The sequence below is a fragment of the Parus major genome, chromosome 1A, assembly GCF_001522545.3.
Source record: "Parus major isolate Abel chromosome 1A, Parus_major1.1, whole genome shotgun sequence".
Classification (NCBI taxonomy): domain Eukaryota; kingdom Metazoa; phylum Chordata; class Aves; order Passeriformes; family Paridae; genus Parus; species Parus major.
In genome coordinates, this window is record NC_031773.1 from 48,790,494 (window position 1) to 48,806,157 (window position 15,664).

At 49.7% G+C, this 15,664-nt stretch overlaps 2 protein-coding genes across 12 annotated transcripts in view; one reads left to right on the top strand and one right to left on the bottom strand.

Moving 5' to 3' along the window:
• Window positions 1-10,859, top strand: part of TMEM184B (transmembrane protein 184B) — a 30,605-nt gene extending 19,746 nt beyond the window's left edge. For 3 of the 4 annotated variants that reach the window (XM_015627693.3, XM_015627695.3, XM_015627694.2), the window contains exons 6-10: window positions 2,896-2,987; window positions 3,263-3,432; window positions 5,380-5,574; window positions 6,443-6,466; window positions 7,514-10,859. In XM_015627693.3, the coding sequence (XP_015483179.1) occupies window positions 2,896-2,987; window positions 3,263-3,432; window positions 5,380-5,574; window positions 6,443-6,466; window positions 7,514-7,755 (723 nt within the window). In that variant the 3' untranslated portion in view covers window positions 7,756-10,859. The remainder of the gene's footprint in view (window positions 1-2,895; window positions 2,988-3,262; window positions 3,433-5,379; window positions 5,575-6,442; window positions 6,467-7,513) is intronic. The other variant, XM_015627692.2, reaches the window with a different exon arrangement.
• Window positions 10,860-11,845: 986 nt separating this feature from the next.
• MAFF (MAF bZIP transcription factor F) lies at window positions 11,846-15,436 on the bottom strand. 8 transcript variants are annotated; one of them, XM_015627703.3, is made up of 3 exons: window positions 15,077-15,436; window positions 13,933-13,986; window positions 11,846-13,854 (listed from the first exon to the last, which is right to left on the bottom strand). In XM_015627703.3, the coding sequence occupies exons 2-3, from the start codon at window positions 13,966-13,968 to the stop codon at window positions 13,438-13,440; spliced, it is 453 nt and encodes a 150-aa protein (XP_015483189.1). In that variant the 5' UTR covers window positions 13,969-13,986; window positions 15,077-15,436; the 3' UTR covers window positions 11,846-13,437. The 8 variants fall into 8 exon arrangements, with proteins under 8 accessions (XP_015483189.1, XP_015483188.1, XP_015483193.1 ...); XM_015627702.3 differs by having other exon boundaries at window positions 13,933-13,989; XM_015627707.2 differs by having other exon boundaries at window positions 11,846-13,851; window positions 15,077-15,434.
• Window positions 15,437-15,664: the final 228 nt, after the last annotated feature.

The window sequence follows — 15,664 nt, forward strand, 5'->3', positions numbered from 1 at the left end:
TCTCCTGGAACTGATGTTAATCCTAGGAAGAAACTCTTCCTTTCTGGATTACAGAGGTCTCAAATCTAAGAAATTGATGTCTGTGTTGTGTCGCAGACACCCCACAGTTGTGTAATTTCTGCTGAATTCCCAGTGCTGCTGTTGTGGTTTGGAGCTGAAGAGGGGGTGGAGGTTAAGCATGACACATTGATTTGTAGGAGGAACCGAGTATTGCTCACCATGTGTGTCTGTCTGTGCTGAGCTGGGTATGTCGAGGGCGGGTGAAAAACCTCTGTACAGCCCTTGTCTGCGCCTTGCAGGTCAGTCACCTCTGGCTGTCATGAAACAGCAGGTGAATTTCAAGGTTTTGTTCACTTGCTGAAACTAACACAGGAGGTTTCTGTGGAGACAGTGTGAGGCAGGTCTGGTTTTTTGAAAGAATTCAGATCATTGTAATTTCAGTCAGCAGGTCTAGATATCTGCCCTGGCTTCTCCTGAACATCATGGGCCATCTTCTGTGTTTTGGCAATATGCAGAAACATCAGAAGTACAGTGCAGCCTCATGGTAATATCTAGTGTTAAGCTGTGCTGCACAAGTGGCCATTTTCAAAGGAGCACTTCTTTTGTCTGTCTGTTCTGTTTGTCCCTGTCCCATATTTTGTCCTTGCAGCTTTTCTGTTTTCCTGCCTGATACTTTTCTTCTCTGGTCTGAACCCAATATGTTGCTTCAGCTGTTTCTCATGGGTTTCATCTGGACACCCTTTGGTTGATTCACTGCATTACCTATTCTTATTGCTCCTAATGTTAACTTCTACCTTTTAAATATATTGTAAACAGATGTAACACCCATGAAAGTGAATGAATGCTGGAGAAATAAATTCCCGTAGACTTCTTGCTTCTCATTTCCCACAGCCTCTTGCAGTTATCACCACCTGGGTTGCACGTGTCTGTGTTTGGAAAGTTTGTTCACAACAGTGAAGACTAGAAGCACACTTTGGGGAATGGGGAAGGTGTGATTTTTTTCTGCTGACCTTCACAGATCCCAGCTTGTTTGGCAACTCTGTCATTGGTAGATATTTTGCTTTTCTTTTGCTGGTATCTGGCAGCAATTTTTCTACTCGTGCCTACCCTTTGCTAATTGCTAAGTCTGCTGTGGAGGCTGTGAGGGAGGTGTATTGCAAAGAGATGCTTAAATACTTCCATCCTTCTTGGCTTGAACTTAAATATTGTCTTGGTGAGAAATTGTTGATGTCAAGGTTCACTTTCTGGTACTTCTAGACTTCCAGGATTTTTGAGGAAGACCTTTCAAAGCAAAATCCTGGGAAAGCTGGTGTGAAAGGGCAATAGAACAAATGTCAGTGCTGATGTGTGCAATATCCACCACCGTGCTGATCAGGAAGAGGAATGTGCTGAAAGGAACACCTTGTCCTTTTTAGCCCTGTTCTCATCATCTCCGGCACTTCTGTTGCTTTCCATCACCACCTGCCCATGTTCTCCTCTTCCCAATCCCTTTCATCCTGAAGGAATCTGCATGTTATAAACATTTTTTCTTACCACCTTCACACCGCCCCCCCACTACTTTTCTCAGGCAGGTGCCTGTTGTGGGTCAGTCAGTCTGCCTGTGTTGCCTGTGGACCTCCAGCAGTGTGCTGGTGTTTGTGGTGTGAAATCCAAACAGCTTGTTTCCTTAAAGATGTCTTGATCAAGATTCTTTGCTGGGCCTCTGTCTGGTGACCCTCACACATGGGTCACACACCATCCATGTGCTTCCCATATGCTATAGCATCTTCTAGGGAAGCAGCTAAAAATAGTACATGGTGGTTTGGATTGCAGGGAAATGGTTAAAATGTCCCCAAATCGGAAGGAGGGGAAGCTCAGAGGATGGAGTTGTTTACCAATTAGCTTGACCTTTTCCAGTTCACATATTTAAAGTGACTCACTAACTGGCATGTGCTGGGGTTTTTAATCTCCTTGAAGTCTTATGACCACTAACAAATTGCATCGTATCCAAAGCAATTATTACTGTTTGGTTTTACCTTCTTTCTTTACATAGCCCTCCCCACATGCACACAAGTCAGCACCTACCCAGGCTCTTCCAGCCTCCTTAAGGGAGACACGGGTCACATCTCTTCAGGGAGACATTTTTAGGGCCATAAGTCTTCTCTTTTTTAGGACTTTGAAGTTCAACATCTGCAGAAAGTTGAAGAATGCGGTGGCTTTGAGAGAACACTCTGTCCCAATAGGAGCAATAGTTTATACAGGCAGAATGGATAGAGCAGATCCCAAGTGCCACAGAATCTTTGGGGAGATTCAGTAAAGGTCATGTGGATGACAACACAGAATAGCTCTTAACTTGTGTGTGGCAATACATATTGCTGTGTTTACAAAATGCTTTAATATTGTGGCAGTTGTCAAAAGTTCCTACTCAGCGGGATTCCCCTCCAGTCTAGGGGATCTTTTTGCCTAACTTTGTGACAGCTATGGACTGGAGTTTGCTTTCCTTCCCCACTGTCCCTGCCAGACTTGCTCTGTCTATGCCATAGCACAGGGTTGGATTTTTTGTTTTTCATACTGTTACAGTGCATAAATGTAGTGCAGTGCAGCCTGTGAAAAGCAGCTCTGAAAGAGCGGGGCTGAGCAGCTTCTAGGAGCAACCCTACAGAGAGGTTTTTCTCTCCATTCTGGACAAGTAGGTAGCAGTTGTACATCTTCTGAAACTCCTTCATCTCCTTTTGGGTGCTGCAGTCCTCAAGCGCAATCAATTAGCAAGTGGCAGGGTCAGTCAGACCTCTTGCTGGGGCTGGATTGTGTTGCCTTGCTGAGTGGTCCCAGTGGACACTCCATTGTGCTTACTGGTTTGACAACTTGTCTTCTTGCACCACCTGCTTTCTCATTCCTCCCCTCTCGTTCCTGTAGGCCACTCTGCAGTTCTGTGTGGTGAAGCCCCTCATGGCTATCAGCACAGTCATCCTTCAGGCCTTTGGCAAGTACCAGGATGGTGACTTTGAGTAAGTCTGTTTATTTAGCTTGCAAGATTTGGCTGCCCCTTCTCTGCCTGGCTTTGCTTTTTGTCCTTGTGTGTGCTGAGTCATGAGAAAAGATGGGACTACATGGGCTGATGTGTATGAGAAAAGAAGACAGAGGTAGCCCTACCTTGCTTTGGGGGTGGGAATGGGACAGGGAGGTAGGAAGGAAATGGATTTTTGGAACTCTCCATTGACAGTGGAAAGGGGAAAACATCATGCTGAAATTTCAGGCATTCATATATATCTTCTCTTTTCAGTGTAACCAGTGGCTACCTCTATGTGACGATCATCTACAACATCTCTGTCAGCCTGGCACTGTATGCCCTCTTCCTTTTCTACTTTGCCACACGTGAGCTGCTCAGTCCCTATAGCCCAGTCCTCAAGTTCTTCATGGTGAAGTCTGTCATCTTCCTGTCCTTCTGGCAAGGTGAGCTGCTTTTCCCTTCCCATGGTAGGCACAGAGAGCTCTCTGCAGGGGCTCAGACACGAGAGTTGATAGAACAGATGTTGACTAATAGACAGAATGTCTTTCTGTATTCCATTTGGTTTATAGTCATTCATTGCTTTTCTCTGGGAAACCTGTTTTGCTCAGTTTAATTTTTGTTTATATGCCCCTGAATCCTTATTATCCCTGTGTGTGTGTGTGTGCAAAGGAATATGTACCTGGCAAAATCAGCTGATAGGCTGAAGAGTCCTCTGCATTCCTGAAACAGTCATAAAGCACAAGCTGCCAACATTTTATCTGCATGCTGCCATTTTATTGATTAAAGCGGCACATCTAAAAATTTTTAGTGCTTTTTTTAGTGCTCTATAAATAAAATTTTAATGGTGTGTCTGTGATGTATGTGAAGCAGCAAGCTGGCTGGATGCAGTGTGTGCTGCCACAGAACCACCGCCGGGAGAAGGACATTCAGAATTCATACACATGAACAGTCAGAAAGTTGAAATTCCACCTAAGCTTAGTGCTTCTGACTAATTGGCTCTAAGCATTTCCCTGTTCAATGCCCTACTTAAGTTTACTGAGTTGCACTTCAAAGACTAATTGAGTAGGAACTTAGGTGGAATTTAGGCTGTTGGAGTATAGCGCATCCTCCCTGTTTACAGACAAACTAGTTTATCATCTTGAGGCATCTGGTCATGCACTTTGTCTTCTCTGAGATTTTTCAGCCACCAAGCTGTGGACAGGGAGAAACTTCTTTATTGCAGCAGTGTGTCAAAAAACACTTAATATGCTTAAATGAAAAGTTCTGTTACTTCAGTTCTTGTTCTAGCTAGTGCAAGTGCTGATGTTGCAAAATATGGAATATATCAAAATTTTCTTAAGGAAGGATGTTCTTTAGTGTTTGATCTTTGTATGCTTTCAAGTCCAACCAACAAGAAAAGAGGTTTAATCTGTGAAACAGCAGCTAACAAACTAACTCCAAGTGATGTCCAGGTGTTAGAAAGACAAATTACTTGACAGTAGAATTGCCTTGTTAAGGTTTAAGGATCAACATTTTTCAGTGACCTCAGGGGAGGTTAACAAAGCTTGGGAAGAAGGATGTACCACAGATAGTGGACGTTAAGAGTGCAGAATTCACAAGCCACAAATACATTTGCCAAAACCCCCAAGATAAGGAAGAAACTAATAAAGACAGCTCAGAAACTGTGCTGAATCAGCTCCAACAGAGTAAGAGGTAATTCTGGCAGGGGGAGATCATGGCCACTGATCCAAGAAACCACCGACTCGAAAGGAGAGAAAGACAGACTGATCATGCAGACTAATTAGCATGAACAGAGAGAGGATCATTAACCAATAGAAGGCAGAATACTAATTAAAAAGAGAATTAAGTAATTTTTAGCCAAGGAACATTAGTGGCTTTGTTTGCTAAAGTGTATAAATAGCAAAAAGCTTTGGTAGTCATCATGCTGGCTTTGTGGATTTGCCAGCCAGCACCCCTTTCTATGCAGAACTGTAAATAAGCCAAATACCTTGACTCTTTGTGTGGATTGCCCTCTTGCACATTGTGTGAAAGTACCTATTTTGGGGCAACACTGAGATCACAGGATTGCTTACAGAAATATCTGACTCTTCTTACTCTTTTGGACTTGATAAAGTCCTGCAGCAGTTAGCTCCACAGTATATGTGTCAGTTGAGAATAGAGGAGGATCAGTGTTTGAACATTCTTTGCCTAAATGTATTTGTCTCATTTTATTCTTCTGTTCTCCGTTGTACAAGTGACTATAGGTGAGTGTTTGTAGCCCACTCTGTAGTCCCCGTGGTGAGTGGGGTTGCGTTGAGGACATACAGCACAAACAGCTATTTCCATTCTTTGCATTTACTGTGAGACCATGTTTCCTGCACATTTACTTATGAGCTTATTACTTTGTTTAGGGATGCTGTTGGCCATCTTAGAAAAGTGCGGTGCCATCCCCAAAATCCACTCTGCTGATGTGTCTGTGGGTGAAGGCACAGTAGCTGCTGGCTATCAAGACTTCATCATTTGTGTGGAGATGTTCTTTGCAGCCATTGCCCTGCGCCATGCCTTCACATACAAGGTGTACGTGGACAAGAGAATTGATGCCCAAGGTAGGAAGTATGCTAGTGAATATGGCTTGTCTCTTTGGTAGTGAGACTGGGTGGAGACCATCCCTCAGGCAGCCAGCACATTGATATGACTCCCAACTCGATAGCTTGGAAAACACCACATCCCCTCCTGTGTGGTGTCTGAACAGATTCATTGTGCAACAACTCTCTGGGGCAGAAACCTTGCCTGAATTGCACTGTTCCCTTTTCAGTTCTCCAGTATGCCACCCACGACAACTTGTTGCAGACCTGAGGGCTGTAAGGTGTTGCATTGTTTCGGTGGAGTGGGTTTGTCCTTCTTCCCATCTCCCCAAAGGGGAACTCCATTGCTCCAGATTGTGCAAGACTGGAGGCAGGAGGGACAGGGCCTAAAACAGGCTCTGTTTTGAATCTGGCTTGGGAAGATGAGGCTGTGCTTTGGCAATATGTTTGTCACAGAGGAGGAGGAGGACCTTCCTGTAATGACTTTTTGAGGGCTGGGCTGCTATAAGGAAGGTTCTTATTTTGGGGAAGAGGAAGATGGCTTTTATGTCTGGGAAAAGGGGGTTTTACGCCTACTCTGTGCAGTGTTTTCCAAATAAAGGGATTCCTTCCTTCTTGGGGAGATCTGGGCTGAGGTGCTGGAAGACAGCAGTCCTCAGGCAGTGTTGATGTAGTTGACCCCTCCATCTGAGTCAGCCCCAGAGGTTTTGAAAAAAAACCTGGGAGATGAGATCTGTGGTTGATGAAAGGGTAAACTACAGATCAGTACAGTGGGGAATGTTTTGGCGGTGGGCCTTGTTCAGTTCTTGTTATTTCCTCTTTCTCTGTTTCTGTCTCTTTCCTCTTCCTTTTATCTCTCCCTTGCTTTGGCCACTGGTCCCTGATGCAGCTGTTCCATCATATGGGCCATACGGTAGGTACAGCATGCTTTGTGTGTTTGTCTCAGTTGGTTTTTAGCTGGGATGCTGTTCTCTCCTGATTCCCAGCCTGCCTACAACTTCCCCTGTCCCTTGTTCCCCTTTCCTTACAAGTCTGTAACTCCACCGCCTCACACAGCTGCTTTAGGGTTGTCGGGATTATAAGTAGTGTAACAGCCACGAGGGCATTAACGCATAGCTTTAGAGCATTTGTGTCAGAGCTGTGGGAATCTCTCTCCAAAGAGTTGTGCAGGCTCCCAAAGGAGCTGCTCTCACCCCAGCCTCCCTTCACTTTTATAATTGCCACATATGATCAGCATACTTTGGTTCTCTGGGGAGCTCATCCCATAATGGAGCAGAGCCAGAAGCCCACACTGGAAATGGAATCTAGAAGCCATGAGACATGGCATCTCCTAGAAGGAGACACAGCTTCCCTCTGTGCTTAGCAGTCGGGTGGTACATTTTCCAGCTGCTGCTTTCTTCCTGGTATCATCATGACACCTGGGGTAGTTCTGCCTCTAGTACCACCAGTTTCCCTCCTTTCCTTACTTTACGTTGCTTTTTACTTGTATGATGCCTTTCCCATGGGCACTTTGGTACCACCTAGCAGTCTTAATTTCTAGTGGGTGGAATGGCAGATGCCATTTCTCCTATATTTTTTAGAATTTACTTAGTTTTTGTCTTCTGAAAGTGTTTAGAGGAGCACCTCCCTACCTGGCTGTATTTGTTGCACACCCAGGCCAGCACTAATAGTGTGTAGTGGAGGTTGTCACTGTGGGTGTGTCCCGTTCCCATGGTATGTCCCCCATTTGGTGCTGTGGTAGATTCCCTTGGCTCTCAGTGGCTGGGTTGAGGAGCACCACTGGTAAAACTCAACACTATTTGTGTGGCATTTCCTCAGCAGCTGCTTAAGGAAGTCTGTAACACATCTTCTACGGGATCTAGACCTGCATGTTTGTTCCCTGTTCTCCTTACACCATATTAAGGGGTGTGGGGAAGGCAGCAGTGTTCTTTACGTGTCCCTTCCTGTCTTCCCCAAACAGGTCGCTGTGCTCCCATGAAGAGCATCTCCAGCAGCCTCAAGGAGACCATGAATCCCCATGACATTGTCCAAGATGCGATCCACAACTTCTCTCCAGCCTACCAGCAGTACACCCAACAGTCGACACTGGAGCACGGTCCCCCCTGGCGCAATGGCAGCCACGTGATCTCGCGCTCCCACAGCTGCTCCGGTGCCCGTGACAACGAGAAGACCCTCTTGCTGAGCTCCGATGATGAATTCTAGGAGTGGAAACTGCCAGCACAGGCTGTCATTTTCCTTCTGGTTTTTTGGTTTTTTATTTTATTTTTAATAATTTATTAATGCAGAAACACACAAGTCATATCACTTCCTAGAGAGTAAAGATTGCAGAAGTGGGCGCTTCCCATTAGCTTTTGTGGGTACGGACACGATGAGCAATGTGGAGGTGGCAGAATGGCCAGGACTCCATGCTCAAGCCCATCCCTTACAGCAGCAATCAAATTGAATTGATTCAAGCAAAACTCCAGAGTTTGGGGCTCTGGTTTCCCACGCCTGCTCAGCTTGGTGTGGAGTGTGACTGGCCAGAGCCTAGAGTTGTAGCCAAAAATGTTTTTGGTTTTTTTTTTTTTCTAACAGGACAACCTGACTGCTTTCTATTTCTTTTCCTGAATGGTTGACGTAGGCACAGTTTTTCTCCCCAACTCCTTGGCACTAACATCTCTGTGATGCTTGGGAAATAGGATGGGGATGCAGCCATAAGCATTCCTGAGGACCAGACCAGAGACTGGTCTTTCTGTATAGCCATTGCCTTGAGTGCTAAGTAAGGAATATCTGTCCTCACCCTCCTGAGCACCTGGTTATGAGTCCTTGAGTCACTTGAGGGAGCAAAGGGGAAAAGGACAGGGCTTTCTTCACATTCCTTGGCTCCCTGCATCCTCAATTGCTATAAAAGCTTGTTGAAGCTCAGTGGGGATGGAATTACTTTTTCACAAGGGTGGAGTTTTTTAATCACCAGGTGTCCAAGCTTCCCATCTCCCTGGCGTTCCTGTGACAGGAAGCCTCCCTGGAGCATCTGTCTCCTGTTAACAAGACTGAGGACTGGCTATGATAGATGGTGGAAGTTTGTAGAGCTCTGGCCCCTTCACTCCTCTTTGGGAAGGGAAGATATGTAAACACAAAACCAGTTTTTCTTCTTGTTTCCTGTCCCCCAGCATCACATCTGCCCCTTAGAGATAGCTGCCAGAGCAGGTCCTGGTCTTTCACAGGTAGCTCTTCCCCATGCTCATCTTCACTGACTTTCTCCGAGCTACACAAGTTTCACCCTTAGGCTGGAATATTCAGGAAGGAATGTTGCACACTCCTTTGTTTTTTATCTCTCTAGCTGTTCTGAGGAAGGTGGAGCAGACTTGAAACCTGACATGACCTGGCTGGTCAGATTTGTCTCTTATTTTCTCAGGCAGCAATTGCTGCTGCTGCTGCACATTTCACAGGCTCTGCTGCACCTGCAGTGCTATCAAGAGTAGAACCAGCATCCACAGAAGTGGGAGAAGCTTCCCCTTGCTTCTGTTGGGTTTTGGATGAACCCATGGGTACTTAGTGGAGCCAAAATGAAAGTGATCCCTCTGTAGATCTATCCAGGGACCAGGAAATTTCTCTTGCTTGCTTAAATTTATCTAGGGGAAAAGTGGGTAGCACACTCAAGTGCTACAGCTCAGATGTTCCTACCTGCAAGCAGGAAGAAAAATTGAGAGATTGGAGCAAGCTGCTGTGCTCAGCTGTAGTTTCTCCATTCCTTTCCTGCTTGACCCCTTCCCTGCCAAGAGCAGACCTTTGTGATTCTGGATTGCTCCTTGCTGTTCTGATAGGAGAACTGGAGTCTGGTTTGCTGCCTGGAATTTACCTTTCTGTTTGTTTCCTAATCCATCTGCTTGTTCATTGAGTGTCTCAGAAGTGACAGTGAGTGAAGAGCACCTAATTTATTCAGCACTTCTGCCCAAGCTGGGCAGAAGGGCTTGAAGAGAGGCAGGTTTTCTCCCTGCTGTGAGGATGATAGGGAAAAGCTTAAGGATAGTGCCTCCTCCTGTTCTGGGATGTTTCTGGGAGATGATGAAGCAGATGGGTGCAACAGTACTGTTGAGGAAGCTGGAGGCAGGGTCAGTGCATCCAGCAGCTTCGCTGCTGCTGGATTTCCCCATTCACACACATCCTGCAATGCCATGCAGTTGGTTATTAATTTTCCTAAGTCTGTGACTGCTTAATTAAACATGCAAACACACTCTGCCAGGCTTTGTGTGGGCTTGGTGTAAAATCTCATGCATAAGCTGTCTGGAAAGCAGGGCTGAAGGTTGAACAGACTTTGCTTCTGTTTTCTGTGGCTTTGATTAATAGTCCTTTAATGCAAGGTACTGATGTTACTTTCTCTCTTAGGAAAGTGAGGCATGGGACATGATCCCATCCTCCCCTTTCTTTGCATTTGCAGGCCTTGATCAGTATCACTTGGTGACTGCCCCCAGTCTTTGTTGCATTTTGGTGGCTGAAATCTGTATGATTGCCCCATTGAGCATGAAGGTGGTCCAGGCTTAGAGAAGCATTTCTTAGAACTTATTTTGAAATGTCTCCTGCATATATATATATATACATACACACACACACACACACATATATATGTGTATATATATATACATATACATGCACTGTGCAGAGGATCTGGATATTCTCAAAGCATCCTGTGTGTAATGGTTTCAAGTATAACTCTTTTGCACCAGCTGCCTTTGGAGGAGCTTGGTGAGCTAGTACCCAACAAGCCAGCTGCCCTACTTTATAATTTTTTATATATATATATGTTTTTTAACATCACACAAAATCAGCAATCACTGAGCTTCCTGCTCTCCGTCATGACCGGCAAGTGCCAGAGCAAGCTCTGGCTCTAAAGCCGCTTTGTGTTGGAGGAACAAATATGACATCCAGAGCTTGAGACCAAGAAGGCCAAGGCATCTATGGTCTTGTAGGTCTGCTCATGGTAGCCCAGAGCCCAAGAAATGTGCTGGTTCCAGGAGTAGACCCTTGGAGCTGCTGTCTCTCACCTGCGTTCGCTCTCCTTCCTTCCTTCCTTTTTTGTTTACCATGTAACATACCCATGGGATTTGTTTATTATTTTTCCATATAGAGTAGTTCTTTGTATATAAATGACTGAAAAAAAAGTATGATAAATAAGACAGAGTCACCTAGTTTTGTACCTATTGTGTTTAACTGATGTGAGCTCAGCGACAAGCCGCTCTCTATTTTGGTCTTTGTGACGTTATACTCCGCAGAAATGAGCAAATATGATGACAAATAAAAAATATAGAGATAATATAGATTGTACTTAAGCTGCCTCTGTGTGGTGCTGTCTGGGTGACTTCTCTGAGTTTTTCCTCCTTGCAGGGACTGAGGCTTGGTGGGTGAGGATCTCTTGTCCTCTTCTCAGAAGGAAAGCTCCATGTGTCTATGTAGGAGCTGATGGAGAAGCATCACTGCAGCACCCTGGACTGAAACACCACTGCTGGCCCAAGGCAGGAGTGAAACCCATGTGTCAAAAACCTGGAGTAGAGATGAATCCTTCCTTAGGTGCTCACGGTGAAACACTGAGGGGGAAAGAGAGGACCCCAGCAAACAATGGCTTTTGGATTTTCTTCCATGAGCAGTGTTTGGGGCTGGGGCCATTTGCAGTGAAAGAGGGAATGGGAATTGTCAGACCCCCAAACCATCCTGAGTGCTGCAGCCTGCTGGGGACCTGGCCCACCTGGGCATTTGGAACATGCTCACCACTTCCAGCTCAGCTCTGAGGAAGGGTGACTTTTACAGACAGGGAGGAGGTCTGGCTTCATCTCCTGATAAGGTGCCTTCCACACTTCTTCCCCTTCTCCTGCCATCCATGGGCAGAAGCTCACTGCTTTTGTCCTTGCTGTTCCCAGGTAAGGTGATAAGGTCACTCAACAGGGGAGTTTTTGGGCATAGATGCCCTGCACCTGCCTCTCCTGCACCTGGTCCGAGGACAGCCTGGAGGTAATTTTTGTAGTGAAAAGCATTATCATTCCCAGGAAAAGCTGATTCAGCACAGCTGCACTGCTACTGAAGGCAAGTGCTTTGTGGGGTGGTATTCAGCACTAAACGTGCTTTTTTAGACCTTTTCTCTCAGAGACTATAAATCTGGTTTTGTCCTAAAAAGCAATGAGCTATCCCCCATCCCATCTTTTTTGGGTACATCCTTGAGCATGGCCTGCAGCAAAACCAGAGGGACAGAAAACCTAATCTCAGGCAAAGTTCTGTCCCAAGTTCAAGAATGACCAAACACACTCTCGCTGTGGAAAAAAAAAAAAAAAAAAAGAACTTGCTTTATTTGTAAAGTCTACAAAATACAGAGCAGTCAGGTAGGACACATACTGTAAGTCAGAAAATAAATAAGTTTTTTTTTTGCTCTATATAAGTATAAGATAAAATGTGATTTGCATATATAAAATATAAAGTACGGCTCTGTACCAACATCCTGGCTGTGCCGAGAGGCGGAATGGCAAAGAGGACGTGAAAATAACTTATGTTCGTGCAATAAATAAACCCAAGAGGAGTTGGGGTGGGGGATGCCAACCACAGTGCCCCAGCCAGGAGTGGCAGGCACCTCTCTACAGGGAAGAACGGAGGCTGCAGCCGAGGGCGGCTGGCGTGGCAATACCCAGGCAGGGGCAGAACGGAGGGACAGGGGAATCATCTACAGCAGCAGATCCCAAGATGGACCTGCCTCCTGCTCCCTCCCCTGTGCTGCCTGTATTTAGTGAACCCAGCTCTTCTCCAGCCTGCTCAAGAGCCAGCTATCCCACAGCGGTGTCCAAGCTGGAGGAAAACCAAAGGGAGGAGCCTACCTGCCTGCCAGGCAGCTCCCAGGAGCAGGGATGCTCTCTGCCCTTACTTTCCCACCTCTTGCACCTCCACCCCTCTGCCTCCACATCTCTGCCTCTGAGGACCGGGAGCACCTTTCCATGGGCTTCGTAGGCAGTGGGACAGTGGGAAGGACTTGGTGGAGCCGTAGAAGCTGGCCTGTGCTGAGTGAAACAATGTTTATCTCCGCTCCAGCTGCCTCTGCTTCCTTCCTGCCAGTGCTGCTGCATTTCAGACACCCAGCCAGGCTGAGTCCCGTCAGCAGGAAGAGGCGTGAAGGATGTGCATGGTAGAGATAGATAAAACAGCACCACTGCTTCTCCCCTTTGGGGACAACGGCCTGGGCTGACCCACTCACACCTCCCAGCTCCCCCCTGCCCAATCACTGTCACTTCTGGGGTCCCCCAGCACCACAAGCTGCCACAGTGCTTTCCCATTCCATTCACCCTTACCAGGCATTAACATGCAGCCCACTCTATCTCCCCCTCTAACCTGCTAACCTTCTCTTGCCATCTGCATCCACAGAGATTTCAGACGTGCTGCCACCTCCCCTGCTGCTCCAGCTGTGGTTCAGGTTGTCTGCCCAATATTGATACCCTTCTATCATGCCCTCTTCCCCTACACTGCAAAACCTCTCTCTCCTCTTTTCCATCTCTCGCACATGCTCCTGGGACCACCTGGCCCACATTTAGCTCTCCCATGCCCTCTTAGGAAAAAGAGGCACCTGGCATTTTCCTACCAGCTTGGAGCTGTGGGATGCTTCCCCACTGCTGCCTGTGTGGGTTTGCTCTCTCCTGTTTGCACACTCAAGAGGGAAGGGGACTAAGGGGGCCACTAGTCAGGTCCTGTCCTCCACCTCAGCACCCACATAGCAGCAGCCCTCCCTACCTGGGGGAGCTGGAGGGCAAGGGATGGGAGAAAGAGGATTTTGGGCATAGGTTTTGACAGGGAGGAGGTTGGGGAAGGGCTGGGAGGAAATTCATGGGGAAGGCACCCCGGGAAGGACTGTGTCCAGCCGGGGGACAGAGGCCAGCACTAGGAGTAGGCGGCCTGGTTGGTGCCGGACTTGACGATGGTGATGACACTGGCAGTAGCCACCTTGGCGGGGGGCCCGTGAGTGGCCACGGTGCGGGCAAAGCCCTGCAGGGCCTCGTACTTGCCACGGAGGGTGTCGAGCTCCAGGCGCATGGCAGCGTTCTCCCGGGCCAGCTTGTCCACCTCCCACTCCAGCTCCATCTTCTGCTTCTGCAGCTCTTCCTTCTGGCAGACGCGCTTCACCCGGCAGCTGGCAGCATAACCCCGGTTCTTCAGCGTCCGACGACGCTGCTTCAGCCTCGCCACCTCCTCCTTGGAGAGGCCCCGCAGGTGGTGGTTGAGTTCCCGCACTGACAGCCCCATCAGTTCCTCATCTGACAGCAGTGGAGTGTTCTCCCCCAGCTCCCGCTTCACCTGCCAGAGAGAGGGGTAGCTGCCTGAGACCCCCAAAACCAGCCCCCTGTCTCCCAAGCCCCCTTTCCCACTGGTGCTCACCTTCAAAGCCTTGCTGGAGAGCCCGTCTGCAGCCATCCTTTCCTCACTCCAGCCCTGCTGAGCAGCCAGGAGAAAAGCTGTTTACTGCCAGACGCATGTATCTCACCTCAGAACAGAGGACACCGGCCCTGCTGGTCCCCTGCCCGCTGCCCACATCCCCCCCACCCCGGGCTGCATGACTCATCCCACTCCTTTTAAAAAAGTACATAGTAATAATATTAATAGCAAAGATGACTGCAAGCAATAATAATAATGGAGCAAGGATGGACCTCCTGCCTGCCTTCAACCCATCACGAGACGACTGGGATGCTGCTCTGCCCAGGGGACCCAAAATGCCCCAGCCGCCTGCTGTGAAGCCAAGCCCCCGCGGGGAGGAAACATAAGCGAGATCCGGCCGAGCCTGAAGGGAAAGCCCCACCGAGTGACACCGTGTCGAAGTCACCCGCCGGGACCCGTGCGGAGGTGCCGCCCCACCGCCCGGGGAGAGCACCGCGTGTCCCGGGGCAAGGGTCGGGTGTTCCCAGGCTCCGGGACCGAAGGGTCGCGGCCACGCAGCGCAGGCGGGTGAGAAGTGGCCGCCCCGTGATTCAGCAGCCCAGGGGTGAAAGTCACGGAGACGGTGCCTGCCCCTCACCGACGGCCGGTCCCTCCCCGTCCCTGGGTTCGGAGAGTGAGGAGGGGTCCGGGAGCCCGGACTGCAGCCCAGCAGCCTCTCCCCACCTCGGGGAACCCCGGTCGCGTTAGGAGAGCCCTCGGAGGGACGAAGGGGGCCGGGACGGGGCCGAGAGCGCCCCGAGAGGAATGAGGGGCTGGAGGGGGGCGGCGGGAAAGGTGGAGCCGGGGCGGCTGGAAGCTGATGCAATCCGGGTCGGGGATCCGCCGCCGGAGCCGGGGAGCGGCGGCGGATCCCTCCAGGGCGGTGGCCGGGAATTGGAAAGGAAGAGCGGACGACCCCGAGCGCGGCCGGCCGGCCGGTCAACCCCATCCCATTGCCCCCAGCCCTAGTCCCGGTCCCGATCCCCGCCTTCGGCGAAGGCAAAGAGGCCTCCGGCCGGTGTCAGACCCCGCCGCCCCCTTCTCCCGGCCGCCCCGCGGGGGGCGAAGCCGAGGCGGGAGCGGAGGGGCCGTTCCGGCCGGTGCTCACCTGGCGGCTGCGCTCGTCCCGCGGGGCCGCTGCCGGGTCAGGGCGTCGGGCGGCGCCTCCAGCCTCGCTCCCCGCGATTACTCACCCGCGGATTCTTTTCATTCATAAAAACACAGTCATGCGGTGACGTCACCCTCGCCACGCCCCCCCGCCGCCGCTGCCGCGCGGGGCGGCCGCTACCCTTAAAGCGTCCGCTGCCCTAAAAGCGCCCCCCGGCGCCAGCCCTCCTCGCACGCTGCCTGCGCACACTGTACGCCGCGGTGTGAACGCAGCCGCGCTCTAACAGCGCTGATTTTAATTCGAATTTAGGGGTGGCGCACTACCGATGAACGGCCCCGCTGGGAGCGGAGCACCCCACCAAAATGAGCCGCTACCGCTTTAAGAAGGGCGGCCCCACCCCTGTCGCCCCGCCCCTCACGAAGATGGCGCCTCCCGCCCTTCCGCCCGCCTCCCCCGGCAGGCGGCGGGCGCGGCATTAATCCCGCCCCCTTGGCCCCGCCCCGGAAGCGGCGGCGCTGATTGGCCCGTCACGGGGGGCGGTGCCGGCGATTGGCGGGCGGCGGGCGGCGCGCGCGGGGGGCGGTGGGC

Excerpts from the sequence above, each read along its gene's own strand:
- MAFF (XM_015627703.3), bottom strand. The coding sequence starts at position 13,968 with ATGGCTGCAGACGGGCTCTCCAGCAAGGCTTTGAAG. Across the intron at positions 13,855-13,932 it reads TCTCCAGCAAGGCTTTGAAG|CAGGTGAAGCGGGAGCTGGG; the intron begins GTGAGCACCAGT and ends CCCTCTCTCTGG.